This window comes from Ictalurus punctatus, chromosome 16 (genome assembly GCF_001660625.3).
Source record: "Ictalurus punctatus breed USDA103 chromosome 16, Coco_2.0, whole genome shotgun sequence".
Lineage (NCBI taxonomy): Eukaryota > Metazoa > Chordata > Actinopteri > Siluriformes > Ictaluridae > Ictalurus > Ictalurus punctatus.
In genome coordinates this window covers 1,122,016-1,143,304 of record NC_030431.2, presented here as the reverse complement: position 1 = coordinate 1,143,304, position 21,289 = coordinate 1,122,016, and the positions used below count along the sequence as shown (strand labels likewise).

The following is a 21,289-nucleotide window of genomic DNA, read 5'->3' as shown; positions in this document are numbered from 1 at the left end:
TTGATTTTTAGTTACATTATCATTATACTGTGTATTATACAGTTTCTGCATTTGGAAAGATCTATAGCACCAAATAGGAAGTGCAGCGCCACCTCCATGACGCGTTTTCTAATCGAGCTAGCGAGCGAAGCCGGCTAACATTATACACAACACATACAAATGCGATCTTTTTTTCGAATAAAGTTGCCGTTTTGCGTGCCTTTATTTCTTTTTTTGCCACTACTGCTGTCTTGCTTGATATTTTTTCTAGTGTCAATTGTGCCTTGTTTCATTTCCTTCCAACTTCGCCAAGCAGGGCAAAAGGTCTCCTGAGCCACATTGGAGACTTGGTCCGCCGCCTTAAGGGGTTTAACTAGAAAATGCGTGTTTTAAAAAAAATATATATATTTTCCATTGTATGATCGGAAAAATTAATCAGGCTTTATATGTAATAATTACTTCAGCGTCAACTCACTGACACTGACACATGAGCCTACTAAAAAAAAAAAATGCTGCCTCCACTACCGGACTCTCCAGGCATTATGAACTGGACACTCAAGCCTTCTGTCTCTCGTTTGTTTCCAGGAAGCGCTACATAAATACTCCACAAGTCTTCCCACAATTATTTTATGACTTAGTGGGTTTCTTGGGAGCATTACAGATGACGGGCTCTAGAGGCGCCAGCTTGCCTGCAGTATTGGATTTTTTTCCCTTTGTCTTGCTTATGGTTACACCCACAAGAGCTGTTTGCTCTATTTTAGAAAGACAAGAATTGAGGGGCTTCGAGTCAGCACACTGGGGTCAGATAACTTTGCGAGAGCCGGTACCGTGCTCTGCTGTGTCATCTCTCTTTTTCTGTGGCGGCGCAGAAAGGGCACTAGACGAGAAAGGTTCAATAGGGGGCTCTTTCTCTCTCTCTCTCTCTCTCTCTCTCTCTTAATTCCTCCCTCACACCCTGTACCCTTTCTTCCCTCCTCTCCCTCTATGTAGGCTCTCCCACTGTCTTTCTGTGGCTTTTCCAGACCCGGTGTAAGGCGGGCTCGAAAAATAAACATCGGGGAGGTGGGGGTGTTTCGGTAAGTTAATTATAAGGAAGAAAAGACTGTGAAAGGCTACATTGTTTATGTCGGGGGCAGTCAGCATCAAAAGCCTGATTCAAAGCTGTGCATATGTGAGTGAATGGCTGCTCTGCATACACCTTGGAGCCTCCCAGACTGCTAAAGCTGCCCCGCCCCTAAACGCCAGGCCCTCGAGACGCCCTCAGTCCTGTTTGCTGGTTTTCTTCAAAGTGATAAAACAATATTTGGAATGGAAGACCAAACACTGGACAGACGTAATGGGGTAGAAGGAAGCTAGGCCCACGGGGCGTTAAAAGCTGATGAAGGGCCCTCTTGTTTAGCTCTTATTTACTGAAAGCGAGAGAGGGCTGAAGAGATGACTCGCTCTGACCTTACGCAGCCAGTTAACCTCGTTCTTTCTCAAGCGGGACGAGTCGGCGCAAAACAGAGAGCTTGTGTATGTCCTGCAGTATACACACGAAGCCTGCGAGTCGGGGAAATGACATCAAGAGCATCTTGACCTGGAGCTGGTAAACAGACCCTGATTGCAGAGTGACTTTTGTGGTGGCGTATAGTATGTCAGCCTCCCCAGAGTGGACTGTGGGTAGAGTCATATGTAATGGAAACCAGGCAAATTGATACAAACAACAGAAAACACAGCGCCTTGCCCGAGCTAAATGTGTTTAAGAGATGCGTGTAGCGAGAAAAACAGGTCTGTTTGCGTATGCCTTTCCCCCATCTGAAAGGCTGAGCAATGGAAAGACGGGAACTGTGTGAATAGACCGTGTGCTTTCTCTTGCTTTGCTACATGGCACATTAAATCTCACTACACCTCACACGGTGAAAGCCAATTCCTGCCGGCGAGGCTAGTACCTGGGGCTCAATTATGTTATCACAAGTGAAACAAAGCAGCCATTGTGGAGAGCTCAAAAGTTGTCCGACAACCAGCTTCTTACTCGTTGATTTCTTAATAAAAAATCTCTTAATTTAAAAAAAAAAAAATCAGAAGACTTGGTGATATTTAAAATAAATAAATAAATCAGCAATAACTCATCTAATAACTCATGCTACAAACCAGTTTTATAGTAGTAGTGGTGTGAAAGTGTTCATGGAAATCTCAAAAATATCTCGAGGCAAAGATTCAGTCGTATCCTCTTAGAGCTCAGAGCAGTACAGAGACGCACCAGGAAGTACTCGAAAATGAAACAAAAATAAAGTTTAACAACAGTTACAGCAAGTAACTTTTTCCTAGCCTACATGGGTCATGGTCATGTGACCTACTAAAACGCGACCACGTGTATTTCTTTGGCGCGTACGCTGTGAAGGTACTTGATCTTTTCGTGTAAAGCTCAAAAGCTTTACAGACATTCTCCATCAACATTACTTGATGGAGAACAACTCAGGGTTTTGTTAGAGTCTCTTGGTAAATATCAATAAATAAATATTTCCTTTAACTAATTCCCCGCTGGTGCGATTTAGTTAGTGTTTTAGATTAATACTATTGATTTTTTTTTTAGACCAGGTGCTCACAGTGAAAATTTCAAAAGCATAGTCACAAGTGAAAGCAAGCCAAGTACACGGCTTGAATAGGCAGGCTCAGTGACCAGCAACATGTCTCCTGAAAGCTGTTAATCAAAGCGCAATAAACGACGAAGGTCTCTAGTTCTTCTCTCCCGATGGAAGAAAAACCTTGAGTGTATTCAGGCATTTAATTACAAAATTGGGACACGGGTCAGACGAGAGCGGTACGCTTTCCTCCCCTCCCATTCACCTGCATCAAATTAGGAGGATGAGAAGGACGGAGAAACGAAACTGTTTACCCAAGAGTCTCTCGTCTGTAAATCAATGCTCTCCTAACTAAAATCTGGACCGCACATTTCTGTCAGAAAAATATTCATATATAATGATTTAAACATGAACAATAAATGTTTATTGAAGCCACAGATCCACACTTTGATCTGTTGACAGATCGTTATTTTTAGACCTACAGAAAGGACAACAGCAATAAGAACTCAGTAAAAATGTAATAACTTTAATAAACAATGGGCTGTGATTTCTCTCACCGTATCTTTTATGTAGACCCGACTTGGAAAGGATAGATGTGGCGTGTTAAACAATTCCAGAGAAATAAAATCGAACCCGAGACTCAGAAGGCGTTTTCTGAAGTCTGACCTTTTCGTATTTATTCATTTGGGTTTGTAATAAGAGAACGCAGTGGTGAAAGCACACTGATTTTTAGAACATGCAGGATGAATTTAATACGTAAAAAGGATCAAAAGCGCAACCTTGTACTTAAAGAGAAATACCACCACTTCCACAAATGTCAAATATGCAAATTTTGGGGTTTTTTTTATTTTATTTAAAGAAACGAAGGATTACGTGATCGAATCCAAAACTCGTCAGCCGAGTGTGTGTACTGCAGCTGCTTTAATTCAACGCGACATCACAGCCAGCCTTTTATACCAACCTGTGTGAAATTAGTCATAAGGAGTAGCAGGATGAGATTAGCAAATGCTAATGAGCTTAATTAGGCACCCGAGTTATCCGTCTCAGAGATTTCGGAAACCAAACGGTGGCAGCTTGGCATGGGCTTTTCAACCGGATTACTGAAGGCTAATGTCACCCACTTCAGCGAAAACAAACAGCTCTTTGAAGGCGACGGGTGCCGAGACGGTGGACGGGGTGGAGAGCTCCGACAGCTGAGAATCGTAGGGGGGGTGTTTAGGTGGTGTTTGGGAAGGAGGGGGGTAGTTAATGGAGGTTCTGGCCACCTCTCCCGACCTGACTGAGACAACAGGGCTACTAACAGCATGAACGTGGAGGATTAATGTCTCACTGGGAAGATCTGTCCAAAGATTTCCCTCATTCCTCTCACTGAGGGATTATCTGTCACAGCTTGGCTGAATCACCAAACTGCATGTCCTTCACGCAATTTGTTTGTTTATTTATTTTTTACTTGATTTGATTTGTTTGTTTGTTTTTTTTCTCTCTGGACCAGAAACCGCTTTCTCGATTTGTCTCATCGGTCTTTCTCCAAGCCTGGTTTATTACTTTTATCCCTCTTTTTTGATATTACGGTATAAAGGATAGGTTGATGATGCAAACAAACCTGTTACTGACTTCTGATCGGAGTACGGAATGGATAACGAAACGGTCAAAAGGTATTGTTTATGTACACATCCCATTTTAAAATCAAATTCGAACAAATTAAAAAAAAAAAAAAAAAAAAAAAGATGTTCTGTATCTGTAGAGTGTTTGCTTATAATCCAAGTCCGAAGGAAATTACTAGGAGGATCTAACATGACAAGGGCACCATCACAATCCTTTAAGAGGTAACCAAAAGTGTTTTTTGTGGTAAGTGAAGCCAATGACGAAACAACCTTCTGGCTGGATGGCTGAGTGAGATGGCTGACCGACCCCACACTTCCGCAATTCTTCCTCGTGAGCATATCTGATCGCCCCCGCCCCACACCCCTTGCCCTGATCTCTGACAAATCCGGCCCCGGGGAGCTTCCCAGACACAGATACCCCTGTCTGCTGTAATTGATCATGGGTCGTCAGCTGGCAGGTAGACCAACTGTGCTCTCTGGGAAAGAAAAGGCTGGGAGATAATAATTTAAGTGACTTTGTGGAGGTCAGGGGAGCAGGCGCAGGGGTCGCATGGGAGTTTGCATGTCGGGCGCGCTTGTTTGCTTTGCTACGTCAGGGCCACAGAGCCGCAGCCTTTCGTCCTTTCTGACTGCACCAAAATAATCGAGTTGCCTTTGTGATCCTGCTACAGAGGACACGTTAAAAAATAAATAAAAACGCCTTTGTTCTGCGTCTCCCGTCTTCCTGTTCCAGTATTGACGGATATTCTTGTGCTCTCCAACTTCGCTATTGCCCATCATTATAAATCAGACGGTTGGATAGTATTAAATTTTTAAAAAGCCGCTCTTTGGATTCATGATGATGTCTCCATTAAAGAGGCCAGAACTGATGACTACGGACGGCAGAAGAACCTTCATCCTCCATCCTACTCAAACCCCAAATGTTCTAGTCGAAATCGGTGCCGTTTGATAAATGATATACTACCGACATTAGCAGAAGAAAAACCCAGAAGTGGGGGAGGAGAAACGGTTATACAACCAGAAACCATATCCCCAAACTGCCTTGCAGTCTGGAAAAAGTAGAGGGTCTGTAATGTGTAAACGGATCCTCGCCTGAGCCACGCATCTCCCTACAGAACACACAGGGAGCATGATGAAAGACGAGCCCCGGCAATCTACTGATTACAGTGAGAAGTCGCATTCCCCCCAGCCAGACACCACAGCCCTGTTAGACAGCCTCCTCTCCAACTGATATCCAACTGCACAGGAAGTGATAGAGATACGGACGTGAACAGCTTCTTATGCACGTCTAACTGCAGCGAGAGCCGCAAGGTATATTTCTACCTAATAGACAGTTTCAAAGCCATTTCCTGAGTGAAGAAAAAAATAAAATAAATCAGCCTTTCACGGGCTTATCAAGAACAGAAAGTGTGAAGAACACACAGGGGGAACAGCTTATAAACGTGGTGTGGTCGAGAGAATGTTCCTGATGCCAGAATGAAGACAGATAGTAAGGAACGGGAACATGAGCAGCTGGAGGAAAGGAAAAAAGAAAAAGAAGAAGAAGAAAAAAAAACGAAGCTAAGGAAAGCAGGCCACATTGTTGGGTGGGGAATCACAAAAGGAATGAAAAATGGTGGCGAGCGGAAAGATGCTGATTAGTGCAAGGCTTCCCAGAACGTTCTCCACGACTCCCCCTTAGAAAAGCTGCTGCGCTGAAGCTTCGGGGGCGAGCTCCTGGCCCTCGATCCCTCCCTCCATCAGTCCCCTAATCAGAGCCTTGGGGCCTGGAGGGGTTATGATTAACAACAGCCAAGACAGTGTAAGTCCTTAATAGCTACAGCCTCGGAGTACTGTAATGCAATTACAGGAGCTGTGGAGAAACAGCTAATGTGCATGCAACTAGCTGGGGCGATATAGATCAGGTATTGAGTTGGGCTGTTTTTAATTCACTTACCAGCACACAAACAGAGAGCATTAGTTAGATTAGATGGGGCAATACGGGGAGGGGAAGGGGAAAAAGAGGAGGCACCCGCGGAGGGCAAGTGGATTTGTTTAACATGGCCTGTCAATTACCATCCGAAACCTTTTGCTGAATGGTTATTTATCTTAAAAGGGCGAGGAAGAAAAAGAAAAGATGAGACAAAGCAAGGTCTGAACGAGATTAATAAAGGGAAAATGGCATCGAGTGCCGTGATTCTCATTCAGGCCCACGCCGCACTAGGACTGTAGGCAAGGCTTCTGGCTTGGGACCATTCGGATGATGTATAAGGCCGGGTCGCCTTAATTTGTCCTCCTCTCACCTAATGTATCGTGATCTGAGAAGAATAGTGGGGCTTTCAGGCAAAATTTACCTTAGGCAAATCCAAGCCCTGCCTTGCTTACTGTAAGATCGGTGGAGCGGGAAAAAAATATATGAAGTGTGATATACTTGGGGCAAATTACCGGTTGCAACGCCTTTTCTTATAAACTAGATGGATGATGCGAGTGAGTGAGAGAGAGAGAGAGAGCGAGCGAGCGAGAGAGAGAGAGGGATTCTGAAAGTAAAAGTGGTGCTAAATCCAAAGCACTTGCTGCAGAAGTGCAAACGGAAGATGGCGAAATATGCATATGGCCTACATTCCTGTTTCTCTTTCAAAAGAAGCTGGTTTGCAGAGGAAAACATAATCTGCACTCCGGAGCCATTATTGCACGGGACGCTTTGAATAACTAGCCACACTGCGAGTCCAAATCAATTACCGACATTTTACCAGCGAGCGGAAAAGTTTCGCCTCGTGGGACGTGGGCAGTCGCTGAAATCTGCAGCGCGTGATGCTAGTTAGCAAATCATTATCAACCTCATCCCTAGCACATCTCACAGAGAACCAGGAGCAGCTATTTCACTCCACAGTGCCTCAAACGAAAGCTCGTCTCTATTTCTCCAGAGGCTAAGTGCGAAAGAAAATGGGGCTACTGTTTTTGCATAAAAGCAAGGCCGTCATCCCACACATCGTAATCGGAACAATATGGCACGGAAACGCAAGCACAACAGTGTGCAGTTTCGGGAGCTGAAATCGTTATCGTCGTTCGCAGATGGAATGTGATTTTCGTTAAAAACCAGAGACCACTTTGGAACAAAGGGCATAAAGTTGTGCCAAGCTGCTAGGGCTTTTTGAGGATATCATTACCGAATAACTGTGGAAAAATCCGCTTTGTCTAATGTCTGGGTGAGATTTCCAGGAAGATAAAAAGCCAACAGGAAAAGTGACAGAAAGGGACTGAGAGCGGAGACGGGATGCGACACGGCCTGAGGAATTGGAACGATCATATAACATGCGCGTGGTGATTCATCGGCGCTGAGACTTTCTTTCATTCCTTCTTCTTTCCTTTGAAATGCTTGGCTTGGGAGCCATGATTTGACTGTATGTTAAAGCATTTCCTTTTGAAACAGGAAGTTCAACAGTCCGAGATCTCGGCTCCTAATCTCAACTCAAAATGGCTTAGCAAAGCGTAGCATCCGAACAACCGTGAGATGATTTGGAAGAGAAATAAACGTGCAGGAGATAAACAAACAACAAATGACCCGCGTTTGAATGCTAGCAGCAACTGTTGAGCAATACCCATAGATATAGTTATCGGTATATAGGCATTCCAGAGAGCGTTTGATTGGACGCAGGTTGGACAAGTACAGCATGGGTCATCAAAAAAAAGTTCTCTTTTTTTTTTTTGTCAGCTTTCAACAGCACTGAACACTCCAGGTCCACAAAATTAACCCTGCGTTCTGTCAAGTGAAATTCTTCTTAAAGCAAACAGAAGAAACAGAGGAAAAGGTCTGGGCCTTAAAATGTAAATAGTTATGCCCATATTTCACGAGTCCATGTCCCTGAAATCCAATCACTGTGGAAACAACTGCCAGAATGACAAATCGTGGCAAAGACCGCAACAGTCGGCCCCTTGTATTACAATCTCCCCAAAAGCAGCACAAAAGAGATCAGATTTCCATACAAAATCATTTGCACATGACAAGAGGAGAGAAAAGAAATGTTACACATGCCACAAGTGAATACATGCTTACATATGCTGACTGAGCTAATGTTGTTTTGCGTCCCCCCTCCCATCGGTCTGAAAGGTTCTTTTGCAGGAAACAAAGCAGAGCACCAGAAATAAAGTGCTCCACAATAGCTGCGGTTAATGCGTCTGAATCTGTGCTTTCTTGCAGGGATTATGGGTAAGACACAAGCGTCTGTGCTATCGCTATCCTTTCCTTCCTCTGTACCACTTCACACCCCCCCCGTACACTCTCTTCCTCCGACGAAGACAGCCATAGTGGTGTTTCTGATGGCAAGGCTCGTCAGCGCTGGCACGAGTCTACACAATAAACCACGGCAATAACTCTGATAAAACACGAAATGCAACCGAAAGAGCAGAACTTTCAGCGTTTTATTGAAACAACAAACGCGCCGAGATTTACCGACGCCCTTTCTCGCAAATGAGAGGCGTAAGAGAGATGTGTAGAGCCTAAATTTATGTGCGCAGCTACTGAAGGCGAGCGTTCATGACTTGTAATTCAAATCTGACAACTCCCTGGAAGGAAGGGCCCTACCACAGATCGAGCAAACCCCCCCCCCCCCCCCCCCCCATCCCCCATCCAGTCCCTCTCGAGTCGGATGGCAGCCAAAACGTGGCAGTCGTCTTGCTTGGGATCTATAAGTTTCGTAGACTGGAAGTGAATCATTTGTTCGCAGCGAAAGTATGGCACGGGGAATGTTTAACGCTCGGCGTAATGGCATATCAGTTTACATCAGCTAGCAGGCCTCATGTTTTGTGCCTCACGCGGTCAACTTTATGACCCCTGACTGAAAAAGTCTGCATTTCCGAAGGGGGGGGGGAGAAAAAAAAGTGAGTTAATATTAAATGGAAAGATGAGCATGTATGGCAAATAGAAAGCACTTCACTTCAGGGAGGTAGAAGCTATTGCACACATGATTGCAGATGGTTGCTTGCTATTCTGAGGAAAAGAAAAAAAAAAGAAAAGAAAGAAAGGAGTTCGCTATCTGTCCCCGTCCAGCCGCTGCAGATTGCTGACTCTCAACTTTACACAGGGCTCAATGTATCCATTAGATTCGTACTTTAGTACAGGATTTATTATTTATCCACTTCCTCCTTATATTTGGAGGTCCTTCAAAGGGCGAGTAAACTACTGCTGTTTAGAGAGAGATCTGCTCTTCATATCCTTCTGGATTCTTCTCCTGCTACTAATTTCCTTCAAGCTGTAATCACAGGATGGGGACGGCATTTTTTTCCATCCAGGATTTAATGTTACCTCCAGAAGCAGTGAAGGTCAGAATTAACAGCGTACCAGTCACCGTAAACCGTCCTTGTTACGCTCAGGCCATGATTAACAGTGGTTAACTCTCTCAACGAAGGCTTTGTGTTGGCCGGCTTGTCATTTGCACTAGCTCCCCCAGTCCCTTTACGGGTAGAGCGCGATTGCAGGATCGAAGTGATGAGCACATCTCTCCGGGTACGGCTTGTGGCAGGTCATGCAGAAAGCCGCCTTCATTAGGGAGACGTAGTAGCTAGCGCACGACCGTCGGCCGGGCGCCTGTAAAATTAGCCCCAGCGAGCATGGCCCAGTTAAGCACTTCCCGGCTCCTCAGGCCCTGGAGACCAAAACGTTGAGATGTGGCTGCGCACGAATGTGCTGAGTACAGGCTTAGCAAACATGCTACTAACATCACATGTAGGAAACGCAAACACACAAAAATGCCACCGCAGCAAAGATAATGCCTGGTTTGGGGAAGAAGAAAAAAAAAAAAAAAAAAAAAAAAAAAAAACAGACAGGGCGGCGTTTCAGACCCGGGATGAACATATGTGGGAGAAAAACGAGGGAATTTCAGCAGAACATAAAAAGCAAATTAGGGAGTTGCAGTGTAAAAGCAGAAACGTAAACACATGGCTCTCCAGACTCTCATTTAGACGTTCAATTTGAAAATCTAGTGACGGCAGAAATGAGACGCGGGGACGGTGCGAGAAAACATGAATTAAGAATAAAAGAACTGCAGCGTGAAAGCTCTTCACGAGCTTTTTCCTCATCTTCTCTGCAATTTTACGTGCACAACATTGATCACACAATGCGCCTCTAATTTAGCACCTCATTTAACAGAGGAGGTGGGGGGGGGGGGGGTGAAACGTTTACGTTCTGACACACATTTAGTGAAGTCTTCTACTAATGGCCTGCACAGCAGTTTAAGGATCTGTTTCTGCACATAAACCAAGAGTGAGATTTATAAAGGGAATTATAAAAATCGATCCCTGAAGATTTGTGCGTCCTGATCCGGCTGGGTTTGTCATTCTCGTTCTGAAGGAAATGGGCATGAGGACACGACAGCGCCGCTTTATCTCCGGCTGAGAAGTGATACAGTCCAGACGCAGAGTCTTTAGATTAGAGGAAGAAGCTCAAGCAGACTCTCAGTGTAACCTCTGCAACACACACACACACACACACACACACACACACACACACACATCTCACGGGAGGCCTGTTAAACATTAGAGCCTCTCTCCTCATTTACCTCGCCCCAAAAGTTAACCGAGCATTTCCCCCCAAACGGCTTTGACATTCCCCATAAAGCACCTGCTGGTAGTAATAAGAGGCCTGAGGTTCTATGCAGTACAAGGAGTACAATCAGCCCAAACAGGCCCACCCCCTAAGGCAGGGTTGCTCTAATTACACAACATTATCCAACAGAGACCGGCCTATAGCACGTAACCTAACGCCCGACTCCCAATCGGCGTTCTACAGCGCCGACTTTACGGTCCGGCCCATAGGGGCACCAACATTGCCCTCTTATCATCACAGACCTGTAACCGTGCCCTTAATGGAAAGCAGAAGTTCGATGAGGGAGGGGGTAAAAAAAAAAAAAAAAAACCCAAAAAAACCTCAAAGTAGTGGAACAAATGTATGTTCTTTATTTAAGCCCCATAAAAACAGGAAAGTGCAAACATTTATCTGTGCTATGCTTTCATCTTCCGTCAGCAGGGCTGAAGGATAACAGAGACGGGGGGAGGGGGAGGGGGTCGATGGGACACACACTGATAAACTGGAGATAGGAAAGTTCTCGGGTTTCCAGCCGGGAGGCGATCGTTTGAGTATCACCCTAACTGCCTGGAAGGTGAACGGCGGTGTATATTTGTTACAGAAGTCTTCTCCATCCGCATGGGTATTAATGTAGCATGTTAGCATTTTAAGCCACATGATTAAGCTATATTAGTTATAACAAACTATAAAACATGCTAAATTCGGCTCGTGTTCCTCACATTGCACAATTTCAACTGCTCGAATGGTCATGAGTGCTATCCATCCTGTTTTTCTTTGTCTCATGAGCTTAAGGGTCTGGTATTAGCATGCTAGCATTTTAAGCTACACGATCGGGCATTCAGCTGCTTGAAAGCCGAGACAGAACACTGTAAACACACCAGATTCAGTTTATTTATTTGTTTATTTATTTATTTCTGAGAATATTCCTGAGTGCTGTCCTGTTTTTTTTTTTTTTTCCTTTATAATTCTGGGTCTGGTTTTTCCTTTATCTTTAGGGTCTGGTATTAGCATGTTAGCAATCCTTAGCATTTTAAGCTACACGGTAAGCCATTCAGCTGCTTGAAAGCAAAGCTTAGAAAATTCAGCTGGTATTGCTTTATGAGAATGCTCACAAGTGTCATTGCTGTCCTGTCGTTCTTAGTAATGAGGTCTTACGAGCATTAAGCTCTAGTATTAGCATGTTAGCATCATGAGTATTTTAAGCCGTAATATTTTAAGCCACACAGCTGCTTGAAAACTGAGTTCTAACACTGTAAACACATTAAATTCATCTAGTATTGATTTAGGAGAATGATCAAGAGTGCCGTCACCGTCCTGGTTTTCCGAAGAAAATGAGGTTTTGAACTTTAAGCTCTGGTATTAGCATGTTAGCGCCATGGCAGTGCCATGCAATGTTAAAGTCGGTCAGATTGACTAAATTGAGATGCATCATACCCTGGCACCAAATAATGAATCGTTGCTGTATGAATCTAAATCATATCGTGGAGAAGTCTGAGGTTTACACCCCTAATCAGTATGCAACATGAAGCCAGACCATAAGGTTCAATTTGGCTAGCACTCAAGTGCAACTCATTAGTTTGAAAAAATAATAATAATAGTCTATACCTAGTGCAAAGCCCCTTTGTAAAAAATCTGATCTAAATTAAACCGACACTAGCACCAGTGCGGCTGCAGGGCATGTCAGGTGTCTGGGAAAAGGGCCTAGTGAGGCGTGTTATCTCTGTGCATTAAGCAGGTTTGGGACAGTTCAGTGAGGTGGGCTGAAGAACAAATTGCTTTTAACACCACTCTGTGCCACTCAGTGATGCAATCCCTGCAGACATCTTCAAAGATTGTGTAGCGAGACAGCCATCAGAGGATGCGAAGGAAGGAATAAAAGCATAGCACTTGTTTTGGTGGCACTTCAGGCTTCAACAAAGCAATATGCAGCGTGTTCTTAACCCTGTTCACCCCGCTTCTTATTACTTATCAATCCGCAACAGAAGTGTACAGTACATGCAGGTCCATCTTTTTTTGCTCATTAGAAAATAAAAGTCAGTTTAGCGTCATCGCATCATTTCCTGTCGGAATCACCTCGGCAGAGAGAGCTTCAAACTAAAAGAGCTTCAAACTGAAAGACGAAGGCACTCCTGTTATTTGGGACGCATCAATAGCGATCCGAGCGGATACAAGGGACTCCAGCATCTCCCTAAACAGTGTCTTTAACAGAGCGCGCGAGGACGGCCGACGTGACCACACAAAGCAGTATCCGCGAGCACGCACGTCGAGCACGAGTGCAGGAGTGTGAGCATTTCACTTCAGCGAGCACCGAGACACGCTTGCGTCTTTCGGTCATTTCACATCCACGCTCGCCGAGACGCTCGAATTTATTCGCTGCGTAAAAGACAATATCTTAAACATAAAACTCAGCACGAGGAGTTCTTTTGCTAGGAGCACATGGCAGCCACCCCTGGCAAACAGAGCTATATAAAATAGTCTTGGGATTGATTAATTCTAAGTAGGTTACTCATTTCGCAATGATAAAAATGGGCAATGTGATAGAAATATCATGTCAGGGTTTTCAAAGGCATTTCTATGTTATTTGATATGCATCACTATATGCTGGCTTGCTCACAAACTGCGAGCAATATAAGTGTTGCATTTTGGAATAAAACATACTTTTTAAAGCTATTTTATTCAGTGTACAAAAAAATCTATTTATGTATTTATTTATCAATCTATTTATTTCTTTTACTGAATAGTGTGGCCATATGGCAACAATTAATTTATCTCCAATTTTTTTGACAATGCAGTGACACAAAACTACCACTATTTTCCTGTGTAACCGGAAAAGACGGGCTCTAACTTTGAGATGTCGGATGACCAGGAAGTGCCGTTTGCATTTCCTTTCATGCAGTCACATGGCACGGTGAAGGTCGTCCTCAGAGGGCTCTCAAAATGTAATTAATTACTCAATATTTAAGCAAAACTACTCCGAGATAAACTGAAACACTATCTGAGACAAGTCAACATGTATTTATGTTTTTATTTAAACAAGTTTATATATTTTAAGTGTTCTGTTAAATGGTCAAATGTAATTGTTGCCATACGGCAACGACATGCGACAACGGAACTGTGGTGTGTGCAGTCATGATGTGAAACAGGCCTACATAGCAAAAAAATACACTAGACTTCTCTAATAGTATATTTACATTTTTTTCACATTCAAAGTAAGAAAAACTTGTAATTTCAGACATTTAGCAATTGCACCAAGATACTTCACCCAAAATATGTCTGCATGTATTTCGAGTGAGTAAATCCGTCCACACGCAGTTCCTTTCTAGAAGACGGAACTTTTACACGTTACTAGGTCGCAAAAAAAAGAACAAAACTGGCCGTGTGGCAACAATTCACCAGCTACACCCAACGCCTGTAAAATATCTAAAAATATATATTAGAAATGTAATAATTTATGCGGTTAGAGGGATAAATATAATAAATAGATAAATTAATAACTAAATAAGTCATTTCAAAATATTTAACAATGAAAAGGAGTATAAAAGTATTGTAATTACTCAAAACAAAAGTTTATAAATTTCATTTTAAAATATGTACGATATCTCAAAAAAAAAAAAAAAAAAAAAAAAAAAAAAAAAAAGCACACTGACATAATTGATCATGATGTTTAATTTATATCATCATTACCAAACCCTGCATGTACTCATACTCCTGGACTGTCTGGAACAATAAATGAATTTTTGGTCACCTTCTGGGGAAAAAGTGTCAAGTCAGACTTGACTGGGTCTGTCTACAATAGAGCGACCATGTCACTCTGCTTTCTGGGCCCCAAAAAGAGGCCTCTTAAGTGGTGATACCTCTCACATCTCTCTCCACTTCCCGGTCACAATTACCCTCTTCAGGCAGAGTAAAAACCATCAATTACCCTCCTCTGATCGGTGCCTGTAATCGGGTGCCGAAGATCCTCGCCGAAACTGAAGATCCTATATAAGCGAACGAAAAACAAAGAGCCATTTGGGTTTGGATTTCACAGCGAGAGCCATTCAGCCTGTGATTTTCTGCGCAATCATAACACAGGTGTGATACACAGAGCTGTTTCACGTAGCGTCATTCTCAAAGGGAAACAAAACGTGCCACGCTTCTACTTTGGCGTAGACGGAGGAGTCATTTACAGAGAGGGGTATTGGCAGTGTTGACAGACAGGTCAGCCACTTCTGCACTGGAATTCACGTGAAGTGTTGGTACTTGTGCCGGCCTCCGCTAATGGACTGCTAATAGAACTAAAGGCTTGCACTTTGATGCCTTCCCTGTAGTTACGGCAGTGACAGTGGGTGATTAATTGCACGCAGTCCTTCTCTCAGCTCCAATTTTTTCTCCCCCCCAACAAAGACCTGAGGAAAAGGAAGAGGAGGCAGCTGTCACTGCGTTTGCCTTTGGCTGGCTAACCTACCTGCACAGCTGGACGCAGAAACAGCTACTTCCTTGCATCGGGTAATACATCTCAAGTCCTTGCGTGACGTCAGGACGGAGAGTTGCAACCTCAGCAAGCTACTTTTCACAGTAATTATCACCCCAAAAAAATCTCCTCAGCATGGGAACGAGCGAACCGCACTCACGGAGGGAGGCAGAGCGAGAGCGCGGTCTGAAAGAGGCTCTGAAATTTCTTTTTTTACGCCGTCCGTGGCCTCCCAAGCCTGCGAATAAAAACGGTCCTACATCATGTCATCCTAAGGGAATTACCTAGGCTAGGTCATTGCGTGATAGTCTTCTTGTGCACAATGCCGCCTTTGTGCGATGGCAGTAACCTTAGCAGTGCCCTAGAGACGCCAACGCTCTGCAACGAGGGAAGTAGTTGGAGTAATAATATGATAGCAATAACATTCGTGCTTACTCGGATGTTCTTACACTTAGCGACTGTTACACTGAGTGCGTGCCCTTGTAGTGGGAATATTTTCATTGCAATCAGGCTCCGTAAACAAAACTCGGAGGGCAAATCTTTTTCAAAAAGAAAAAAAAAAAAACACACATTCTTTTTAAAGAGAGAAGAGGAAAAAGTGAACTCATGCTAGGACCAACTCGGCAGGCTCTGCGGCTTTCGAATCGGGCTCGGCTTTCTGAGGTCATTATGAGCTCCGAGGACAAACAAGGAGCCCTTGTCTGGAGCGTTACATGCGCAGCTTTCCCTGACGCTTCCCAAACGCTTTATAGTTATGTAGTGTTCGATGAATTGTGAGAGAAATAACCAGAAACCACAGCTTAAGAGACAAGTCAGAGAGGGCACGGATACTTTTTACAAGAACGATTTACACGCATTTGGCATCTTCAGATTTCACGGAGGATCCACATATTCAAACAGACAGTCGGGCCTGCTTCAGCCCCAAATCCTCACGCCATTCCATCTGGGTGCCAGAAGAACCATCATGCATTTCCACGAAGGATTCTCAGAGCTAGAGCGAAAGTCTCTTCCCCACATCCCTCTTGACTTGCCTTGGACGCAGCACAGTTCGTTCAGATTCAGACGTTTTTCTGCCCGAGATGCCAGTTGTTTTCGCTATACTTTTGGATCAACTAGGTTTATTCATTCTCTCTCTCTCTCTCTCTCTCTCTCTCTCTCTCTCTCTCTCTCCACAGCAAGCTGAAACCCCGGCGTCAGGAGAGCACCGAGTCAATCTGGGATTGAGCACTTCACTTTCCGAGCCACTGTAACCTGGATTTGGTACACTTGATTAAAACAAGTGTATCGTGAGTGGAAAATTAGAGGGGTGATGGAAAAGCCTGAGGAGCAGAAGGTGGAAGAAAAGAGCAAGAGGAATCTTCAGACTTCAGAAGAGCGGCAGCTGTTCAAGAATTCAAGTGAGTCTTTGAATAACTAAATAGTGCTGTGGAAACGTGGTGGTTTGGGATTCGGGGAATTTGGGAATATGCACAGCTTTTTGGTTTCTGTAAAAAATAAATAAATAAACCCCACACATGTGGCCCATTAATTAGGTGCAAACAGTGTTTTCCGTGAATATTGACTCCTTAATGGACATGAAGCGACCTGGTTCATGTTTCCTTTGTACTCAAATGGAATGTAATGGAGGGATTATGTCATCCTGCAGTGTCCTTCAGAAACCGGAGCTGGGGAGCCTTCTTCCTTTCCCATGTTACACATTAACGAGGCAAGCGTTCCTGGATAAGCGCGTTTTTTTTCTTCTTCTCTCCTTTCTATCCATCCATCCTAGTGATGGTCTTTTAATAGTCTGAGCTCAGCGGGTTATTCATTTTCATATTCAATTTCAAATGCATTGTAGGGTTTTGGAGGATGAAATGGAATTCAAAAGGACAACAGGAGCACTGTGTAAACTCACCCCTATCGCCGCCACCACCGCCTCCACCAAACACCCCCTCCTACCAACACCCCCCCTCGCCCCACCCAAAACAAATTCGTTGTCCTGGATTTAGTTGGGCATAATTGCATTCCCTTTGTGATCGTCATAACTACAAGATCAGCAGAAGTCGGCCACCTGCACTGGAAGAAAACAAAAACAAAAAAAACCCACACCAGACCTATCCGAGCTCCACTCTGGGGGGAGTTTAAGCCTCTGTCAAACATTTGCCAGAGTGGAGATTTAGCAAACTGGCTTTTAATGGATGTAGCGGGTCTTTACGTTGTCTCTTCGACATGATCAAGATGACTGAAACTGTTTACCCTGATAACAATCAGCTCCGTCCCTTAAACCTAGAGGCCCCTGACGCTTTTCCTGTAAACGGCACAGAAGACGTGCAGGTTTCATGTCTTAACGTGACGTCTGGAACATACCGAGTACAGAAACTTGACTCTAGATCATCCCGGGAGCACAAAGAGACAGAATGTAAAAGCGTGAGAGGTCTGACAGATGTGCTGCCCTATCCAGCATTAAAAAAACAAAACAACAACAACAACACGAGTTTAATTCTGAATTATTGATGAGAAACAGGTAGAAGAAAAACAAAGTGAGTGAACATAATATCGCCTGAGAACATAAAATGGATGTCTGATCCTTTAGGTATGATTGCTATAAATACTACACATTAAGACCCAAATATCAAGCAGTTTGATAAAGTGTACGTGTCTCAACATCCCAGTGCTCCAGAACATCTAGCTGTCTCAATAATGAGATGTTCAAGGACCGTATAGTGTCTTTTAGGTTCAAGGGTTCAATTCGAGATCCGAAAACGCCCAACATCTCAAGAAACGTGGCATACGAGTCCAGAAAGAACACACAAACACGTCTCCCAGAAAGCAAAGAGCAGCGTGCGTGCCCACAAAGCCTTGTGTGATCAGTTCAATACACCTCAGTTCAAACATATTAAATCATACATTAACTCGATTAACTGTTCAGGTACTACACTTTACGCTTCATGGCTCAAACACAGAATATGTAATATAGAAATAATTAAGTCCGAGTAGCGCAGGAATCGAGGTTAATGACTCGGAAGCCATCACACTTATCAGTTCTATTCATCACACCGCTTTATTCTATAAAAAAAAAAAAAAAAAAAGAAAGAAAAAAAGGAAAAAGTTTCACCACAAATGTCGAGCACGAAGCATAATCGAGGCTTTTAACAGTACAGGAATGATATGTATTTTACTGTATGTACAGTGTATAGGAAAATATGCATACTAAGGTCTCAGAAAAATAGCAAGAGTAATGATAATGATATTATTATTATTACTAAGTTTGAAATAATACTTGTCTAATATGGAATTATTTTTAGAAAGATCTTTAGTTTTAGCAGTCTGAGAATATTTCTCCAAGTGCATAACCTTATAACCATAGATGTCTCTATTTTATTTTAGTTATTCTGCACAAGTGCTCTTTTAGCACTTCAAACACACACACACATATATACATATAATGTGTATGTCTTTATACACACACACACTATATACACACACATATATATATATATATATATACACACACATATATATATATATATATATATATATATATATATATATATATATATATATACACACACACACACACACACACATATATATATATATGTGTGTGTGTGTGTGTGTATATAGTGTGTGTGTGTATAAAGACATATACACACACACACATATATATATATATATATATATATATATATACACACACACACAGACATTTAATATAATCCTTTTTTTTTGCAAGTGCGTGCGTAGCGGCAAATAATAAGAACACTAATGAGAATAATAATAATAATAATAATAAGCACGCCTTCACCTGGGAATCTTTTGAAACTTATTTTTGGCGCATTAACGTTATATCACTTGGCATCTGTGAAGTTCGCGCCGCGCCGCGCCAGGCTTCATTAACGCGCAACGCACGCGGCGCGTTCGCCCGTCATTCCGCACGCGCCTACCGCGTTCAGGAGCAAAGCGAGATCTCTTACCCTGAGCTCTACTGGTGCAGACGAACACGGCGAGCAGAAAAATTGTTCTAATGACGTGCACTAAGCATCCAGCACTCCCTCGTTCTCCTTTCGCAGTCTTTTCCCTAGTTTTCCCCATGACGGCACCGGGAGAAATCCGCCGACGGATACGCATCAGACTGACTGATTGACTGATTGACTGATTGATTGATTGAAAGAGTCGCGCGGCGCGTCAGGTTGTTCCGCTTCCACCAAAACTTTACAATGTGATGAAAATGATAACTTGTGCGCTTTGCAAAACAAACGTCCGTCGGGGAATGTTGAAGTTGTCCTTGTTTGTAAGTAAACAAAAAAACAAACAAACAAAAAAAAACCCCACTCTTGGTGAGAGCCTCCTGAGCCGAGACAAACACGCCGCACCTCAAAACATTCAAAACGCTTCGGCGTAAATATCCTCCCCGGTGCGCGCGCTTCTTCTGCTTCTTTTCCTCCCTCCTTCGTCTGTTCGCGCGATCCGAACCGGCGACGCGTAAGAAGGGAAAAAAATAAATAAATAAAGAATCAGCCGTCCAGCGCCGAGCTCATGTTCAACAACAACAACAACGTTAAAGCACGGTGAAGGCGTGACACTGAAGTTCTGCTCCTCATCCGGTTGAACGGTCTCCTTCACCTCTGAGTCAAGCGCGCGCGCCTCGCGTTCTGACCGAGTGCTGGAGCAGCGCGCGCCTCTCGGCCAGCGCCATGCCGCTTCCACCAATCCGCGCACGCGCACGCGAATACACACACACACACACACACACACACACACACACACACACTCACACACACACACTCACACACACACACGCAGCGAGGAGAAAACCCGATGCGGATAACACAATAACGGAGCGGATGATCAGCCTGCACATAAGCCGCGTAATTCAGTTCAGTTCAGTTCAGTAGTGCTTTATTGGCTGGAATGTTATAAATAATATTATTACCAAAGCAAATAATTCAGGTAGATTAAACTCAAAGCTATACAAAGAGTGCCTGCATTATCTGCATTAATAAACATATATAAACAAGCAAACAACAAAAACCAACAGGTGACAGATATCTGAACATTTCATGGAGGTAAAATTCTATTTCAGATCATATTTTCATCTAATCGCTCTATTTGGGTGTCGGTGGATCTGGAGCGTGATCACCGGAACACACCCGGGACTGGGACGCTCACACACTCGTTCACCATTTCGAGTCACTGGCGTGGGTGTGTGAGAGGTGGGAGGAAACCAGAGAACCCAGAGGAAACACACGGACGTCGGAGAACATGCGAGAGAGTAACCCGAGCTGAGGAAAGAAAGTTATGCTTTGTGAACATACAAAAATAAACGTGTGTTTACAGAATTCCCTTTTTTAACCGAAAGTAATGTGATTATATATCCTATCCTAAAAATAAAAAATAAATTTTAAAAAAAAGAGAGAGAAATGCAAAAACCAATTTTGAACTGATTTTTAAAAGTGTCAATATATTTTGGATTCAGGAAAAAAAAGGGGGGGGGGGGGGTACTGAATGGTACCTACAGTACTACAAGCCTTGAATAGCTAACTGAAAGTGAGGTCGGATTGGTTTAACAGTTAGCGTGCAGAGAAAATGCTAATAGATGCTAATAGATGGCGTTACGCTATGTCTAGTCGTGTTTGTTTCATTGTTTATTATGCTCTACTTCACCGGTGTTAAAACTCCCTCTACACATCTGCAGCCTGCTTAGAACAACTGGTTTTTTCTGACCCAATTCCTGAACTTTCAACAAAAGTGCAGCCGTGTTAACTTCATCAAAGGAAACAACGTCCTTGTTATTATTTCACCTATTTGCCACATCTATATCACTGAGCAGGCTGGAGGACACAAAGCTCTCCGGAATCTAATCACCAACGCCCCCTTTCTCTCCCTCTTTAAGTACATTTGCACTGCTTATCGCTGCTCTCCTGATATTCATTTAGCTACCCTAATTGCGAAAACATGCTCTCAGGTCACGAGACAAAATCGATAATTATGGCAGGAAGAGAAGCACAAGCCTTGATAACCTGAGTTATCTAAGCTAGAGCAGATTTTTGCTCCCAAGGCCTTGGTGCATGTTGTCTGGAGATGTGATAAGAGGAGCGGTGTCGTGCAACATGGCCTCATCAATCGTCCCTGTTTTGGGGGCACGTTACAT

General features: G+C 43.5%; 1 protein-coding gene across 1 annotated transcript in view; it reads right to left on the bottom strand.

The window, feature by feature from the left end:
• Positions 1-19,843, bottom strand: part of unc5cb (unc-5 netrin receptor Cb) — a 148,841-nt gene extending 128,998 nt beyond the window's left edge. Inside the window, exon 1 of the mRNA XM_017489288.3 lies at positions 19,113-19,843. Within this exon, the coding sequence (XP_017344777.2) occupies positions 19,113-19,266 (154 nt within the window). The 5' untranslated portion in view covers positions 19,267-19,843. The remainder of the gene's footprint in view (positions 1-19,112) is intronic.
• Between the last annotated feature and the right edge of the window lie 1,446 nt (positions 19,844-21,289).